The 18,518-nt window shown below is 39.9% G+C and overlaps 1 protein-coding gene across 1 annotated transcript; it reads right to left on the reverse strand.

Moving 5' to 3' along the window:
* Nucleotides 1-470: 470 nt before the first annotated feature.
* On the reverse strand, nucleotides 471-15,031 carry LOC149279309 (hypoxia-inducible factor 1-alpha inhibitor-like). Its single transcript, XM_089501341.1, has 8 exons — nucleotides 14,846-15,031; nucleotides 10,881-11,131; nucleotides 8,943-9,091; nucleotides 7,145-7,290; nucleotides 6,730-6,836; nucleotides 6,423-6,486; nucleotides 5,190-5,300; nucleotides 471-515 (listed from the first exon to the last, which is right to left on the reverse strand). Exons 1-8 carry the CDS (start codon nucleotides 15,029-15,031, stop codon nucleotides 471-473), a joined length of 1,059 nt encoding a protein of 352 aa, XP_089357467.1.
* Nucleotides 15,032-18,518: the final 3,487 nt, after the last annotated feature.

An 18,518-nucleotide genomic window follows, 5' to 3' on the forward strand; every position in this document is an offset into this window, starting at 1 on the left:
CGTAAGCTTTGAGATCCATCCAGTAAAAATGCTTTGTTTTCTTTAGGGTTAAATATAGAAAAAAAAAAATGTGGGCTTACAGACAGGTCTGCAAACAACTAAACAGAAAACAAAGGCGGAATTTGTTTGCGAAAATCAAAACAAATGCTCATCACCCTTGGGATACTGTACTTGAAGCATAAAAACACATTTGCACGCAGACAAGGTGAAAATAGGGTGCCTTAAAATCCACTGTCCGGGAGAAAGTGCAAAGCAGAACTGTCCTGTTGACTGTTTTTTTTTCTTCTGTTTTTAAAATGTTTGTCTTATTCAGCCGACCATAACACACATTAGTGAGTGGTGTAAACCAAATCTATCGTGAATCAGTTAAGCCTGATAAGTACACCCATTCTTTTGCAGAATTCCTCACTCGGCCCAGAAATATACACTGTTAAAGGAGCAGTCTGCAGTACTGCTCACAGCAGCTGTTCTTAGTCGTAGCGACCTTTAACCATTGTGTTTAGCAACGGGCCCACCTTTGGGGAGAGAGAGAAAAAAAAAAAAATTAAAATGGAATATAAAATGCAAAAATTAAAAAAAAAAAAAATCAAATGAACATGATCTAAATTTATATAAATCAGGTATTTGCAAATACAACCCTTTTTAGTTAAGCTTAAACACTGTTATAAATACAACCAGAGACAAATACCATTAATAATGCGGCCTTCACCCATTAAGGACCGGGCTGCCTCTTTACTTTTTGTAAATTTTGTGCGCATGGCTTTTGACATTTCTGCATTGTTTATGTTTAGCTGTCATTTCTTCTCTCATTTACAGCACAAACACAAATTATAGCGTATTCGCTCGAATATAAGACAAGGTTTTTTCCAGAGTAAATAGAGGTCTGACTATAAGACTAAGATCCAGATCCCCCGCAGCACTGCAGGGAACCTGGATCCTCTTCTCTGGCAACCTCCGCTGCTCACTGCATTTCCTCTGGGGCTTCTACGCGCCAAGCGCCGGCATCACCTTCTGGTGCGCCATCATGGAAGCGGAGGTTATCTGTGCACACGTTCACTGGCTGCCAGAGAGGAGGATCCCCCGCAGCACTGCAAGGGACCTGGATCCTCCTCTCTGGCAGCCGGTGAACGTGTGCGCAGATAACCTCCGCTTCCTCTGGGGCTTCTAATGCCACCCAACTAAACAGTACCCTTCACAACTTCTCATAAAAAGCAAACAAATATTGTCAGCCCTATTACAGGTTTCTTTTGCCAGTTATTATGAAACTTTAAATAATTTTTGTTATCATTTTTCAGTAGCATTAAAAGGAGAAAATAGCTCCACCTATCTAGCTCAAATAAAGCATGACTTAGAAATAATTATGCCAATAACATGTCAAGCGGAAATTGCCTGGTGAAACTTGTTCAGTAGAGACATCTAACGCCTCATCCTGAGATGTTGAGACTGCAGAAGAAAGGTGTGCTTTCAATCCAGGGGAAGGTCCCTTTAGGTTCACTGAGTAATAGATAATACTATTCACCAGTAATTGGATGATCTTTTCTACACTGCTGTTCTTCCAAGTAGATTTGTAGACACCTTTGAATATCAGTTTCTTGATTCAGGTTAAAGTGAACCTTCCGCACAAATTCTGGTGGTAAATGCAGGACAACCATATCCTCAAAAGAAATTTAAGACAGCTTCATAGAAAGTACCTGCCATTTTCCTACTCTTCTGGCTGAAGTGAAGGCAACTAACACCACCTAGTGAGCTGCCTACGCAAAAACTCCTCTAAGAGTTCAAACATATCTGCAGTAAGGTGGGTTAAGTACTACATTGAAATCCCAAGAAGCTAAACAGTCTCTCTGTCTGAATCCAGCATACTGCCTTTATAAAAAAAAAAAAAAAAAAAGCTTTACTCGTGGATAAAGAAAAAAAATATATATCGCTGATAACTAAGGGCACTTGGCACAGAAACATACGCTATCAAACTAGCAAGAGGCTCTTTTGACTCCCACCTAGAGGAAGTCAAAAATCCAGCTGACTGACTTAGGTTCTGAAGGCTTTCCAGATCTTGGAATACGCATTAACAACTTTTCTACTAAGTATTATTGAGTACACCACCTCTGCTAACAGACACAACATGATTGTAAAACTGGGTTTGGATGTAGAATTGGACCCTGGTGTAGAAGCTCTGCCCTGGCATCAAGCCTTATCCAGCATGCCAGTGACAGACGGACTAGCTCTAGATACCAAATCCTTTTGGGTCAGTCTAGAGCAACCATGCTTCCTTCTTTCATGATCTTTTTAATCGTCCTGGCTATCAGGGGAAAGGCAGGAAAGTATAGCTCAATTTCAAGTTCTGGGACAAAGTGTCCAAGGCCAGTCTGACCCCACTTTGTTAAAATGAAAAAAAGGTTTCCTTCTTGTTCCTTGCCAACACTAGTAAGTTTATCACTGACATTACCAAGACCTCAACTATCTGTAGAGAATGCAGGATGTATGCTAAAAACTGTACTGGTGTCTCACAAGGACAGCAACAAGACTAGAAAAATGCCTGCTTGCCAGTTTTCCAGTGCTCTCAGAGTGTTTCTCAGTCTGTTCAAATAAGCAACAATATTCTGATTGACTATCTTTACCAATGTCTCAAGCAACCTGTCTTCCCAGGTTATCAGGGCCTTCCGTAAAGCAAGAAGCTCTACCAAATTGATCGGCAAGAATCTCTCTTGAACTGATCACACAGGCTGTATTAAGCTTCAGTCCATTGTTTCATCCCAGCCATTTAGACTGGCATCTGTGGTAAGGCATTACGATTCTGCCAATTACAGCAGGAGAGACTCCTCCCCTACAATCTCCAGTCTGTTGGAGATTGTGCCCCAGCTGCCAGAGGCAGCTTCAGGGACAGGGAGACAGGGTTCTTTGGTCTCCACATGAGTGTGGAGACCAGCCCCCCCCCCACCCCCACTCTTCCTCAATTAACCCCTTAAATGCTGCGATTGTGTATGACCCCCATCGCAGCATTGCAGGGGTTAATATTAGTCCCCACAAGCTTGTGGGGACTAAATATCAATCAATGCTGTGCTTCAATGGAGCATCAGCATTGAAAGAGTTAAAAAAAAATAATGTAAAAAATAATAATAATAATTTAAAAAAAAAATTAAAAAATAAATAAATTAAAAAAAATAAAATAATAATAATTAAAAAAAAATAACAGCACTGACCTGAAAGTCCAGGGTGCTTCCAGGTCAAATGCTGGGCTGATCAGATCGCTCCTGGCCAATAGGAGTGATCGGATCATTATGGCAGCCCACGGATGACCCTGCTCTACAAAGAGAGAGGGGTCATCTAGGGTAATTATGAAAAAACACAAATTATTAATAAATGAAAAAATCATAATTATTACCTGATCACTTGTCGGTGACATTTTAAGTCGCTGATTATTGATCGGTCTCCCTGATTGATGTCAGCGGCCTAAACCTGTCACTTACAAGCAATCTGATGAAAAAAAATATTAAAAAAAAATGTAAATGCACATGTTCCAGTTTTGCCCTCATAGCTTCCTCAAAAAATACATGAACCATGCATGTGAGGCCTTGTTGGAACCGGTTGGTGTTGGTGAACAAAATGTGGTGTTTTTTTCCAGTGTTACACATATGCTGTGCAAGAAATAAATTGCAACATTGAAATGTATTTGTTAAAAACGCAATAAAATAAATTTTCCGTGAACTTTGGCAGACATCAGTGAAGAAAAGGCTAGCTGAAAACTGTCAAAACTACCCTAGTTGAACACCTTGACTTGTCTACTGTTCATAAATATATAGTTTTATGGGGTAATTTACAGCAGGGGGCTTCCAAAATGTCCCAAATGGGATATGGGCCCAGGAAACCAATTTCTGAAAATTCCAAATGTGAAAACGAAAATGCGCATGTTCCGGTTTTGCCCTCATAGCTTCCTCAAAAAACGCATGAACCATGCATGTGAGGCCTTGTTGGAACCGGGGGATGTTGGTGAACACAATTTGGTGTTTTGTTCTGCAGTTGCACATATTCTATACAAAATATAATATAAAATCTAAAGCAACATTGCAACATATGCAAAAAACCCCCCAAAATATAAAAATACCTCAAAATTTGGCAGCAATTGGCGATAAAATCCCTGTTTGAAAAGTGTCAAAATGACCCTAGTTGTACACCTTGACTTATCTACTGTTCATAAACATATAATTTTGGGGGGGTAATCAGTATCTGTGACAACTATTGCAGTTATTAGAGTACCATGCCAAATTTGAAAAAAATTACATTTCAAAAACGTGATGCATGCCTTGCAATATTTGCCCTATACTGGTCAAAATAGATAAAAATCCTGGCCATGTTGGGTGGTTTCCAAATCAGGACAAGTTAATGAATATATTTGGGATAATTTTTTCCCATTGGTTTAATGTGTGTACAATTTGTATGTATACAAAACTGTAAAAAAATGCGTTTTTTTTTCATTTTTTCCCCACTTTTTCCAGTTTTTTTCAAACAAAACAATGTACTACCCAGCTTACTATGGTTTCAAATGAAAGCCCTACTTGTGCTGAAAAAAACAATATATGATTTGTGTGGGTGCACCAATTGATAAGAGAGAAATTACAGTTGAAGAAAGACATGGCAAAAACACAAAAACGGCTCTGGTCCTTTAGCGACACGTTAGTATCAAAATCCCGGTCCTGAAGGGGTTAAATCCACTGAAATCATAACCCCTAAATCCCTTTCCTCACACGTTGAGGTTAGGGTAGTATTGAATGCACTCACCAGCTACTTTATTAAATACACCTGTTCAATTGCTTGTTAACACAAATATCTAATCAGCCAATCATCACATGGCAGCAACTCAATGCACTTAGGCATGTAGACGTGGTCAAGAGGTGAAGTTCAAACCGAGCATCAGAATGGGGAAGAATTTAAGTCACTTTGAACGTGGCATGGTTGGTGGTGCCAGATGGGCTGGTCTGAGTATTTCAGAAAAGCCTGGGCTAGCAGCCTGTTCAACTCCTGGTAGCATAAGGAGCCAACCAGGGCTTTGACAGAGGCTGAGGGGATGATAACTCCCTAGCTTTGCCAATCCAGGTCAGGCAGGTATGTTCTCCTCTTCATGCTACTGAGACGGACATTCCAGTGGAATAACAGCCCATAACTTTTAGTATGTACCAGTGAAGGATGTCACATACCTCCTGTGTGTTTCCAAGGGCTTCCCCAAGCATCTTTTCAATGTTTCTCATTATTGCCACTTTTTGGTGTGCTTTTAGAGGGTATTCTATTCTTTTTGGAGTTGGAGCTCCCTAATACATAGGAGAATCAAGAATTAGTCAAAAGAAACTAAAGAACTTACATTAAAAAAAAGTGTTTAATCTACTTTTAAAAGCCTAAATGCTGACCAAAAATAGAGTCATGTTAAATTTATATTTATGTGGAGAATTATTAAAAAGCAACAGAAAAGTACCATATTTTCTCGATTATAAGACGACCCCACAAAATCTGAATAGTCATTTAGGAAAAAAATGAAAAAGCCTGAATATAAGACGACCCTATAGGAAAAAAAGTTTTACTAGTAAATATCAATTCATGTAAAGTATTTTTTAATAGTTAATAAAAGCTACGAGAAAAATATTTTGTTTTTATTTCCTTTTATTTGCCAACCTGCCCCCCCAGTTATGCACATCTGCCTTATATGTCACTCTGCCTCCAGAAATGCCTTTTAACCCCTATATGCCACTCTGCCTCCAGAGTGGCATATAGGGGGTTAAAAGACATACCATGGGACAGAGTGGCATATGGGGGTTATAAGGCATTTCTGGAGGCAGAGTTGCATATAGGGGTTCAAAGGGCATTTCTGGAGGCCTCCAGAAAAGCCTTATGCCCCGCTAGACACCAGGGAGTCTAGGGGTGCATTGGTAAATCTGGGGGGGGGGGGGGCAGTGGCATATCCAGGGGGGCAGAGTGGCATTTCTATAAGTAAGGTGCATTATGAATTAAGGGGGACTTTAACATGGCTATTGGTTTTCCAAATTTCTGTTTGTATATAACATATGCTGACTATGCTGCATAATAGATACCAAAACATTTTAAATACATGGATTCCTGTTCAATAGATAAAATACTGTTTTACCATTTCACTAAAGTGTATTTTTTCTTTAAAATAGCACCAAACTTAAGGTGTGGCCTATAATCGAGTCAATGTGGTATAATTTTTAGCAAATAGGACCTTGAGGATTGGAGAAATATAAAAAAGAAAAAAAAAGAAAAACAGCTAAATGTACCTTACCAATCATTAGGATTTTTGCCTATGTAGAACAGTTTCAAAAGGTGCCAGCAATATAAATAAGGCTCCATGAATTAAAAAGTAAAAATCTAGTTCTAAATATTCAAAGTTCAGAATATTTGGGTGTAGAACATTTAACTACCTTGTACCAGAAGTTAACAGTAATTGTTGTCCCGCCATTCATCAGTGACTCAATATGGTGCCACCTAAAAACAGGAGAGAAAAACAACATTTTACTAATTAGCAAGGGACACAATTACCCACTATATAAAATCACGCACTAGAGGGAAAAATTATTAGATTTACAAATTATGTTAAAAAACATATGAACCTGCAATGAACCACAATTATCTACTATTACCTAGTGATACAATTGAAGGAAAGAAAGAAAAAGAAAAAAAGGACTCAATTGTTCTTAGAGTTCATATTTGAAATATTCTCCTCCTCACCAGTACATAGGGATATAAAGAACTTCTCCAGGGCCCACCACTGTTTCATAGCCAAAAACATTCCTGAAGTTTGGGAACCTCTCAAAATCAGGATTCTCAAAATCAACCTGACATGAAGGGGAAAAAAAGTAAATTAATAAAAAGATTTCTTTTTAATGACAGATCGAAGTTATCGGTAGAAACAGTTTGGGTCTATATTCCTTTTTTTGGAAAAGAAATTGGGAAAGCTAAAGACAATTTATACACATTGTAATTCCTAATTTAATTACACTGTATTTACATCAGTCGATTAGGTGTTAATTTATCTAGTTACATTTACATCGTCATACGTTGTGCATTAACTCAGCAAACAGGACCATGCTCCACAGAGATTTAAAATCACTTACAGATATTGCGCAATTAGTTTGTTTCTCACCTGGCTCTGCCTGTCACATGGATGATGAACAGGATAAGGATAGAGACATTCAAACTGCTCTGGTGGAAAGAGGATACAGCGTTTGTATCCCTTAATCTGGGCAAAGAAATTTTGCTGCTCATCATAGTGTGCAGGAGTAACGTTGCCTGTACACAAACAGAAACATGGTATTAAACACATAGGTAGGTGGAAGGAATAAATTTATCCTGAATTTTTATTATCTATACACAAATACTCTTAAGGAAACCTACAAGTCACATCACGAAGCAGACCGCATATGCATATACAAATTGCTAAATATAGCTGCAAAGCGAGCCTTAACAAGGCTTTATCAGACTGTGTAATTTAACATACCTCTATTTATTGGTATGTGGTCTGTAAGCATCTTTTTTGCTGAATGACTACATAGAAATATTTTAATCAGTTCATCATTAAATGTATTTCTATGGCAACAGCTGATTCTGTAGCGCTGTTACAATCAGTGGAATAATTTAAAATCACATACAATAACAAACTGGTACAAAAAAGGAGAAGAGGGCTCTGCTCTTGTGAGCTTACAATCTAGTCGTGGTTGAGAGGAAAGTGAGACAGTAGAAGACTGCTTGGATGGGGGTGAGTTGATACCATCCAGATGATCTGCTTCATTTGATGGCTTGATTAGGATAATAGCTGAGAGCATTGGGAGGAAACTTTCTACGCTTCTCAAACAAGGAGGGTTTTTAGAGGGCAGACAGATAACAAATGGGATTGTAATTTGTGGGATGCCTTCTCCTGAGAGTGCTTAGTGGTGGTATGAGGAAAGGAGAGAATTGCATATGAGCTAAGGTAGGGAGAGATGTGGACGGTGAAGGGGTTGTCAAGGGGAAAAAGATGAAATATGGTTAAGGAGTATGTAGGCTTCATAGTTAGGATTGGGGCAATTGAGACAAGAGATTAGGTGGGTTACCTGCTGACAGAATATCACATTCTGATTGCACAGGGAAACGGTGTCTCAGTTTCCTGCATTGTCCATCCAGTGTAACTTATTTGACCATTTATTAAGTGGTTCTCCTGAGCTGAAGCTACATTTCCAAGTGTGTATCCAAATGAGGCCTAGGAATCTATAGGGCTACCTCACAAGTGGTCAGATTAGGTGATTGTATATACAATACATATGTTTCACACTGTGTCTTAACCCCTTCCGTACCGGCGTTCTCGGACTGCGTCTTCACTTGAAGACCGCAGTTTTATTTAAATATTTTAATTCCGTGCTCGTGATTCGTTTCAAAGGGATCATGTGCACACAATTGAGGGGGGAGTGGCGGCTACGGATCGCTGGGGACACCCAGCGGTCAGTAGCAGCCGCCCCTCACGATCCCAGCATCCATAGCGACGCTGGATCACGCATCATCGATGACGTACCTGGTACGTCCCGGTCTGTGGGTGACACCCAACCAGGAAGTACCAGGTACGTCATCGGTACGGAAGGGGTTAATAATTGCCATTAGTCTAGGCAAGAGGGCACCAGAGTTAACCCTTTGGAATCAGCAGGGTATGGATGCAGGCAGGATAGAGATACACCAGGGGTTAACGGCAAGTGATAAGGGGGCCAGGAGTGGAGCGGATGGACTGAGATAATCATTCCAGGTGAAAACAATGAATGCAGTTTGTGTTACCATGAGACCTGCACTACACAGAGAAAATTCCAACAAACACGAATACTTTAAGAACACCGAACATATGCTCCAGTTTACAGTTGCATCTGGAAAGTGGTGCAGTTTGTTTTCCACCCCATGTGCAAACCTGTGATGTGTTTTACCTTCCATTCCAATCAGCAAAAGGTTAGATGTAAGCTGCCCCCAGCCATGTTTAGTCTGTTGTTTGTTAATCCAATTCCAGTTGAAGCCCAAGAAATCCACCACAATTTTACGACCCACAGTATCATTTAGAGTTTGTTGCAGGTATAATCTACACAAGAAAAAGTCAACATAAACACAAAGGCATCCTTAGAATCGGGTCTCACATGAATTCCAAAGGAACAACAAGACCAGATCCAGGGCTAATATTTTACCAACGAGAAGCTAGTTGCTAGACAAACCAGTTAGTATCAAAAACCAAATGGTTGTCTATAAATTGAGTATACTGAGCATTCAAAGAGTTTCTGATACCAAAACATGTATATCATTATATACAGAAACAACATACAGATCTATGTTACTATCACTCGTGCATTGATTGGAGCTCCAGGCTTGGTTTTATATCCCAGTCTTACCGACAGGGTGCCAACCACATAGTGGCCATCTAAAGGTAAATGTGAAAGGGGAGAGGAATCAGCTCATAAAACACATCAATATCTAAATACCGTATTTGCTCAATTATAAGACCCCCCAAAATTTTAATATTAATTTAGGAAAAAAAGAAAAAGCCTGAATATGAGACTACCCTATAAGAAAAGAGTTTTACTAGTAAATATTAATTCACATGTAAACTATTTTTTCATATTTAATAAAAACAATGATTGAGAAAAATGCATCTTATACCCCTATATGTTACTCTGCCCCCCAGATATGCCTTGCATCCCCATTTGCCACTCTGCCCCCCAGATATTCCTTATATGCACCCTATATGCCAGTCTGCCTCCAGAACACCATTATACCCCCATGCCACTCGTCCCCCGTGCTTCAGACTCCCTGGTGTCTAGTGGGGGCAGCCGATGGAGGTCTGCGCGATGCGTGCAGACAACCTCCGCTGCTGCTGCTGCTGGTAGATACTTCTGCCGGGGCTTCTATGACCGAGCACCGGAAGGTTATGTCACGCCAGTGCTCTATAATAGAAGCCCCGACGGAAGTGATGGCAGCAGCGGATGTTGTCTGTGCGCATCTGGCAAACATTCACCGGAGCTTCTATGGTGCAGCACTAGAAGGTCATGTGATTCCGGCACTCCGTCATGGCAGCCCCAGAGGAACTGCCGGCAGCAGCGGAGGTTGTCTGCGCGCATCGCACAGACATCCACCAGCTGCTGGAGAGGAGGATCCAGGTCCCCTGCAGCGCTGCGGGGGATCTGGATCTTAGTCTTATAGTCAGACCTCTACTTGACGACCACGAGTATATCAAGCAAATACGGTATATATTCATCGAAATTTATCAAATTCAGGCTGTGATTGTACAATTACAGTATTTTTGTTCCAGACCGATTAGAAACATTTCTTTCTCTAGACATATCTTATTTTGAAGCAAAAAAAAAAGGGGCGATGACAAACAATAACTTCAAACTTTGGCAATTTCAATACAATAAATTTGAGTAACAGAGAAATGTTTACTTTTTTGGCAACAATTGGATTTTAGAGCTGTCATTGACATTAACAAATTCAAACTCCCAATTCATACACAAGAAAACCCCTTAATATTTTCTTTTCAATATACACAGATGGTAGTATTTCAGTTTTTGTGGGGCAGGGATAAATTGCATGTATGTAAAGTGATCAAGGAGGTAATCATAATAAACATATACAAATTAAATGTAAAACATGCAAAATAAATAGTGATGATAATACACTTATAAAATGAACTAATTAGTGCACATAATTTTGTCTGAAAGCAGTCTATGAGATTCTGGAATTTATTTTTTTGTTTTCTTCCCTTGGCTAGTAAGTCTGGTCACTAGTATATCAGTAATAAAGAGAAGATGATCTTCCTGAAGTCCTCTGTAATGCTTTGTATATCTAATAGAGACTTTATGGGCCACCATAATGCTTACCTGTTTTCATCTCCTCTCTGTTCGATGTCCCGAAGCTTCTCTACAAACTGTGGAAATTTCATCTCTTCCCTTTTGGACTTGGGCTTGAAATTCTTGGAATTAGCCATTTTCTTCTCATCATAATAGAGAAATTTGTAGCTATTGGCACTGTACACCGAAAAGTCCCCATTTCCAATGTTTTCCTTCAGATAATCCAAATCCCACTTCAGGGCAGGGTGCACCAGATTTGTGCCTGTCAGAACCACTGGTTCCTGATATATATAAAAAAAGAGGGTGTTAAACCAACATTACAGTTTCTGCTTTTCAGAGATTTCCAGAATGACTTGCTCAATATGACTGTGTACACTTGGCCATCACATTCAAGTTTCAATTTCATGTCCATGTGTCTTTTATACATGCAAAACAGTCCTTAACAGAGTAGTTTAGTGTTACTAAAGCAACGTATATTAACTCCTTGTCAATGTTTCGTGTGCATTGTAAAAAAAATTAAACATTAGGAGTACTATTTCAAATGTCCTATACGAAAACATTATCTTAATTTTGTTTGCTTAATATATCAACACAATGTGTTTGGATGGCTCTGCTTCATCACATAGGTAAAGACATCCCAACCACAATTCTACAATCTGCAAGGCACTGTCGTAATTTACAGTAGTGGATCTTTTAGTTCTCCAAAGTGCAAGTTTTGCCAGGAGCCATCTACCAGGTGTGTTTTTACAACATAATATAGATCTAAACTTAATTTAGTATAGACTCACCATAAATCGGTAAGTTAAACTGTAAATAAAAATGAACACATTAACTTAAAAAAAATATATATATATTGAATGCAATTCTATATGGCAATAGCAAACACAGCTTTCCTCAAATATTCATTCAACATAGGGCTACTATTAAATCATTTTGAGAACATCTTCAGCTTCAACTTGATACCTTCAAAATTCACCACAAATATCCGAGTACCAATCTCTACTCCACATGTCACACACTTGGATTAACTAAATTTCAACAGATGGCATTACCACACCCAAGCCTCTCAAATTTTAATTGAGGATAACTACAAAAATGAATGGTCCTGCAAAATTACACTCAACGCAACAGAACCAGGCAACTGATTTGCACATTTGAAAACACAATGCATGCATATCTCCAACTTTTCGCAGGCTAAGTGTGAATAACTTGTGATCTTCACCAACAATATTTCCACCACCCGTCACAACAGTTACATACCAGACCCACTTGTTGGTGTGCCACAGTTTATGGCCTATGTTTACATATGTGGATGTAAAGAAAGTTACACAAACCATGCAAAGGTTGGAAACCACTACATGTGACCAGCATCCAACCTCCATTTTTGTGTTAAATCATTGAAAAAAATATAGTGCCAACTCAATTATTGGCCCATCTATTAAGCAATTAGCCTGAGGAGTTCCAGAAGGTTTCACCTTGTCTTCCACACTATTTACAATCTACTAGCTACCACGGGGGGGGGGCATCATTAGGCAACATGGGCTAAGATATCATTGCTAAGCAGATGACTAAAGACACTACATGCCTCATTAATAGTTGCGTAACAGACCTCAGAGTGGATGAATGCTAGCTCGCTAAAACCGGACTCGAACAAAACAGAGTTACTCTTGACGAAGGTACCCTGGGCAACAAAAATGTGTCATGATCACACAGCTGGCCTGGAACTTGGAGGCCCTTAATTTATAGCACCATCAGGTTCTGCAGTGCTGGGCAAAGGGTAGACAGGACAGAACTCTAAGTATATAACATAACAAGATGTTTCTGTGAACAACAAGTGAGGATAATATGTTGTTAAATCAGTGAGATTTCTCTAAAGGTCCCCCAACCAATTCATTATGGTCAGCTCAACCATTCTATCTGGAGAAACCTGTGGTGTTGGCCCTTCATAATGAATAATGAAATCTGGATACAGAATGCTTCGGATATGGCTACACTTTATTAATGCAATGACTAATCTTTTATTTTACTAAATAACATTTATTCCCAAGACTTAAGATATTTGACTAGCTTGTATGACAATGTTTTGGGGAATGTGGTAGGAAATGTCCAAGTCCTATTGTGGATAGCTATACACTGCTTATTTTAATCATTTTCACATTGAAAGATTTAACATACGCACTAAACAATTTTTTTATTAAGGGAATGCCAGGCGTATTTGCACATTTTCCTCACCTATTGACTATTTGTGGTCAATTACATCAGTTTAAGAGAGTCAAATGCTTGGTGAAGATCTTATCAGCACAAAGCCTACCACATTACGGAAAGTGGCCAAAAGGTGTTCTAGATAGATCACTAAAAATAAACTTGCATGAACGTGTGAACTAGTCATGTATAACCGCACAGATATCCACAGAAAATACAAATATACAAAACTATTTAAGTAGTTAATGTTGTGATTGTTCCATTTCAGGTACAAACCTCTAGTAAACATTCCTTCTATGGGATTATCTAATGAATTCCGTATATAACTCCCTTACGTACAATAAAGCAATAAATAGTTGCAGAAAAATTCTTTCCACTGTTTGTGTGTAGATTGCGGACTATGGGTGGAGACTGGGACAGGCATCATACACAACACTGAGACCATATTTCAGGCTGTGACCATGGGGGAATTCCAAGAACTGACCTACTAAGGGAAGAGCAAGAGTAAACAGCCTAACACCATGGAAAATAGAGAAAATACTTCTAAGCGCTCACTTGTTTTCATTTAAACAAAAACCGTACAAAAAAAGATGGCAAGGTCTAAAGTATTAGAACCATTGCAAATAAAAAGGGCTGAGGAATTAAAAAAAAAAAACACAACGGTAGCCATGGTTTCCACAATGTTGCCGAACATGCTTTACAATATTATTAAGTTCTAAAGATACATGCCTTCCTGGCTGTTTAAAACTCTCTCTTAATATCTCCTAATTGTATTTTTAAAGTATTTTTTTTTTTTTTATAATAGTGCATGATTTGGGAGACAGAAGTGGTGGGAGCTGGATACCTATCGAAGTGCCAGCATCAGGATGGTAACAGCTTAAATACATTTTTTATACAAAGATTGTTTTTAATAACATGTGCACAGAACGGAGGAAAGCACACTATCGTTTTAGCGGCAACTGCCTTTTCCTGCACTGACATAGATAGTAGAGCAGTCTGCAGATTTGAATCAATCTCTTAAAGATGTCTGGGGTGCTACTAGCAAGGCAACTCACAACCCATGTATGCCTGAGTGTGGCGGGCTAACCACAGGCGCATGCGTGCCTGAGTGTGGCAGGCTGAGTGCAACATGCGTGGCTGAGTGCAACATGCGTGGCTGAGTGCAACATGCGTGGCTGAGTGCAACATGCGTGGCTGAGTGCAACATGCGTGGCTGAGTGCATGTCATTTGGCTGACAATGGAGTGTCTTTGTTGGAGAGTGGTACATGACATTACATTGGTAGTGTTCAGGGTCATAAAATCACTCCTGTCGTTTGTAAACACAATGGGAGTGGGGATCATTCCCGGTAAAGGATGTTGAACTTCAGTCCCTTAATATATATGTGTAGGTTTATTTCTGATCTGATGAGAGTGCTCTCCTAGACTGCATTTTAAATGAATAAATGACTTTTGTACACAAACATGGGACGTGAGCATTCACTTGCCCAAGAACTCACCCTTTGTATCTTGAACACATTTGGCTTACGTATAGCTTTTACTTAAGGATTCAGCAACATCTAGGTAACGACCCCGGTGTTCCTGTATGGTTTTAGATAATATGTCATTCATGTTACTAACACAATGCGTTTCACCGCAAATGGTTAAACGGGTTACAAAAACCGTTGTATACAGGTATCCTTAACAAAAAAAAACAACATACCGACAACATACAAGTATCGTAAACACAAAGCAAAGGGTAGGCTACAGAGAGACCATCTTTCTCGTATCTAGCCTGGCTCGTCGAACCCCTTACCTCGTTATTTATATACTCCTCCGCCCGGGGATCTGTGTGCTGTAACCGCGGGATCGGACGGGTCCGGAACTGGTAAGAACGAAGCTGGGACTCGTTCCAGTCGGGACTCCGGGGCTCAGGCTCAACGCCCCCAACCCTCTCCGTCTCGGCTACAACTTCAGCCACCGAGAACCCAGCCTCCGCCATTCCCGGGACCGAAACCCGATAAGTCTGCGGAAAACACCCAGGAGGATAACAGCCCGGCCCCGGATTTAGCGCAGAGACTAGCGATATGTGACTAGAGCGACAAGAATTCAGTTTCCGAGACAGTGACATCTACCGATGACTCTAAGGCAATGCGTCTGAAATATTGAGCAAATACAATGGCATTTACTCATATAGATTCAATAAAGCTGTAAGTTCCAGAACCCACAGTTCCCAAGCACTTTGGAAATTAATCAAAGGTGTAACTAGAAACCACAGGGTCCCCCAACATGTCTTAAAGTGCCACCTTTGCCCCAAACTGCTTGTGAGTGCCACTTTTGACCCAAGCAGCTTATCGGTGTCATCCTAACCCGAAACATCCTGCCTGTGTCATCTTTGCCCCAGCTTGTCAGTGCACCAAAAAGCTTATCGGTGCCATCGGTGCCCCCAAACAGCTTGTCTGTGCGTTCTGTGCCACTTGCTCCTCTCCAACATATACTCTGGAACACATATGTAAACACACTTACACAAATTTACACATGCTAACACAAACATTTACTTGCTAACCCACGTACACACTCATTCTAACACACTGTATCTCACATAAACTTACACATTCATGCTCACACATACACTTACACATAGGTGTAAATATTTATGCTCACATGTACACTTATACATACCTTGATTCCTTTATTTTTCAGTCATTCAGTTGTTGATATGCCTGGGATCATTGTCCCAATTTCGGCCAAGATTTAGATGTCTGAGAGATGGCCTCACATTTGACCAAATACGTTGGTATACGGAGGAGTTCATGGTCGACTGTTCTATGACTGCAAGGTTCCCAGGTCTTGTACCTGCAAAACAAGTCCAAATAATCACTCCTCCACCACCATGCTTGACAGTTGACATCAGGTGTTTGTGTTGATATGTTGTGTTTGGTTGTTGTCAAACATGGCCCTGTGCATTATGGCCAGACATCTCCACTTTGGTCTTTTTTGCCTAAAGAACATTATTCCAGAAGTCTTGTGGTTTGTTCAGATACAATTTTGCAAATGTAACGTTCTTTTATGAGAGAAGAGCTTTCTCTTGGCAACTCTTCCAAACAAACCATGTTTGTTCAGTCTTTTTCTAATTGTACTGTCATGAACTTTAACATTTAATATGCTAACTGAGGCTTGTAGAGTCTTAGATGCAACTCTAAGGATTTTTTGCAATTTCTCTGAGCATGCACGGTCTGAATTTGGGATTAATTGGCTGGGACGACCACTCCTGGGAAGATTGGCAACTGTCTTGAACATTTTCTACTTCTTTCTCACTGTAGAATGATTAACTTTAAATTGTTTGGAAATTACCTTATAACCCGTCCCAGCAAATATTGCTTCTCTAAGATAATTGCTGATATCCTTCTTCCTTGGCATTTGTGTGAACACACACCTGAATGCTCCAGACCATTAAAGTGCTAAAACTTTGGCTTTTAAAGAGATCGTCACACTTGCTGTCACGACTCTTGTAAGCAGGTCAGGTAGGAGCCCATTTGCAGGGGATACCTGGGGTTCTGTCTGTACCCCAGGATGCATGATATCAGATGAGAATGTACAGAGAAAACACACAAGGCTGGGTATTTGGAATGTGCTGGCCGATTGTGTAATACAAACAGGACTGGTTTACACAGCAGAACAAAGCGTGAACAGGATACAGGCTGTAGTTAACATACTGGATGGAAAGTCTCTTGACAGGGGCTGTGGCTGGGGACACAGCTGAAGCCTTAAGAGGAACATCATGGCTGGATAGCACCTCGGACTCACATAGGGGACAGGCACCTCAGATTCAGATAGGAGACAAGCACCTTGGACTCGGATAGGGGACAAGTATCTCAGACTTGGATCTGTAGCTGGGCACACGGGAGGAAGCCAAACTGGTGGGATGCCCGCTCTCTGTAGTTGGACTGGTGGGAGGCCCGCTCTCTGTAGTCGGACTGGTGGGAGGCCCGCACACTGTAGTCAGACTGGTGGAAGGCCTGCTCCCTATAGTTAGATTTGTTGGGAGGCCTACTATCTGTAGTCGGACTCAAAGACAATGAAGAAGTCATTGTATAATAATTTAAAACATGTTAAATGATATAATGGAATATTTAAAATGATAAAGTAAATGAAAACATTTTACATGAAATTAGGACGTTACACAAAATACATTATACCAGTCTTTGGAACGTTCCATTTGTATTGTTCTACATGTTGCTTAAAGCCATCTTAAGACAAATGGAAGATATTCCTTGCCTTCCAAATTGCTTCTTTTATACAATTCATCATAATCCATAAAACAAGTGACTGGTCAGCTGTGGGACAAGTAAAAAGGCCATAGAAAACAACTGTATAGTTTAAAACCCATTTTAAATTCATTTTAAAAATGGTCCTGCTTTTTTCCATATGTCCTGTGCATTAAAGCAGTTACAAAATATATGCAACACCATCTCATCTTGTGTACACTGATCTCTGGGGCACTTAGCTGTGTTACCAAAACCTCTCCTGTGCTGAAATTGCCTTGTAGGCAAACATTCATGCACTACCTGCCATGCAAGATCTCTTTGAGAGTTGGATAGAAAGTGGCGACATACATTCTGCCAAACTCTTCTGGACTCTGTGAGAAAGTATTGTGCCACCTGTTCAGTTTGTTCTTTCAATAGTATGGCAACAGCCAATTTCTTTGGATTTGATAAAAGATTCAGGCTAAAATTGTATTGTTTTCTCTCAAATGACATACTGCTTTGGTGGATTTAAAAGCAAAGGAGAGTTAAGAGACAGTGCGTAAAAGTTATATTTCCTAAAAATACGACCAGCCGTGTAGTGTAAAAAGGAATGAAAGGTACATTCTTTTTAAAACACGTAGTAAAAAACTTTATGTTTAAAATACCACCAACATAAAACAAACAATGACTCAAATCATCAACGCCTGGTGTGATTAGGGATCACACACCCAACTGTATTTTGAATGGAGATATCTACAAATGGATTATCATTTATTCTACATAACCCATTGGAGTGAGGGTGAGTTACGTTTATATTATGTCGCTCCGCTCACCACCAATACCTGTCTTTTATCTTGTTGAAGTGTGGGAGAGTGGGATTCCCACAGAGTGTTGTGGCGCATGTACACTTTTACCTATTGTTTTTTCAACAAACACGCACACATTTCTTTGCATATAAGTGAGAGGGGAGAATACCACTCATAATGAGATCCAGTGTGAGGTCTAGTGTGTTTTATCAGCGTCTCTCTCACCTTCAGAGTCTAAAACATCTGATATGCTGCTGTAATCTATGATGTAAAATTTATCAGACAGAGAAAGTCTCAGCAACACCTGCACAGCTCTGTATGCTTTGAGCCACCTTCTGTAGTGTTACTGTTTTTACCCCTTTAATTTGATCTTGCAGGCAGTAAATGTCATTAAGATCCAGTCTAATTGTTTTTATTAGCACCACTTCTTTCTCTT

The sequence above is a fragment of the Sceloporus occidentalis genome, unplaced genomic scaffold, assembly GCF_023333645.1.
Source record: "Sceloporus occidentalis isolate IW3139 unplaced genomic scaffold, rSceOcc1.0.p SCAF_172, whole genome shotgun sequence".
In the NCBI taxonomy this organism is placed as follows: domain Eukaryota; kingdom Metazoa; phylum Chordata; class Lepidosauria; order Squamata; family Phrynosomatidae; genus Sceloporus; species Sceloporus occidentalis.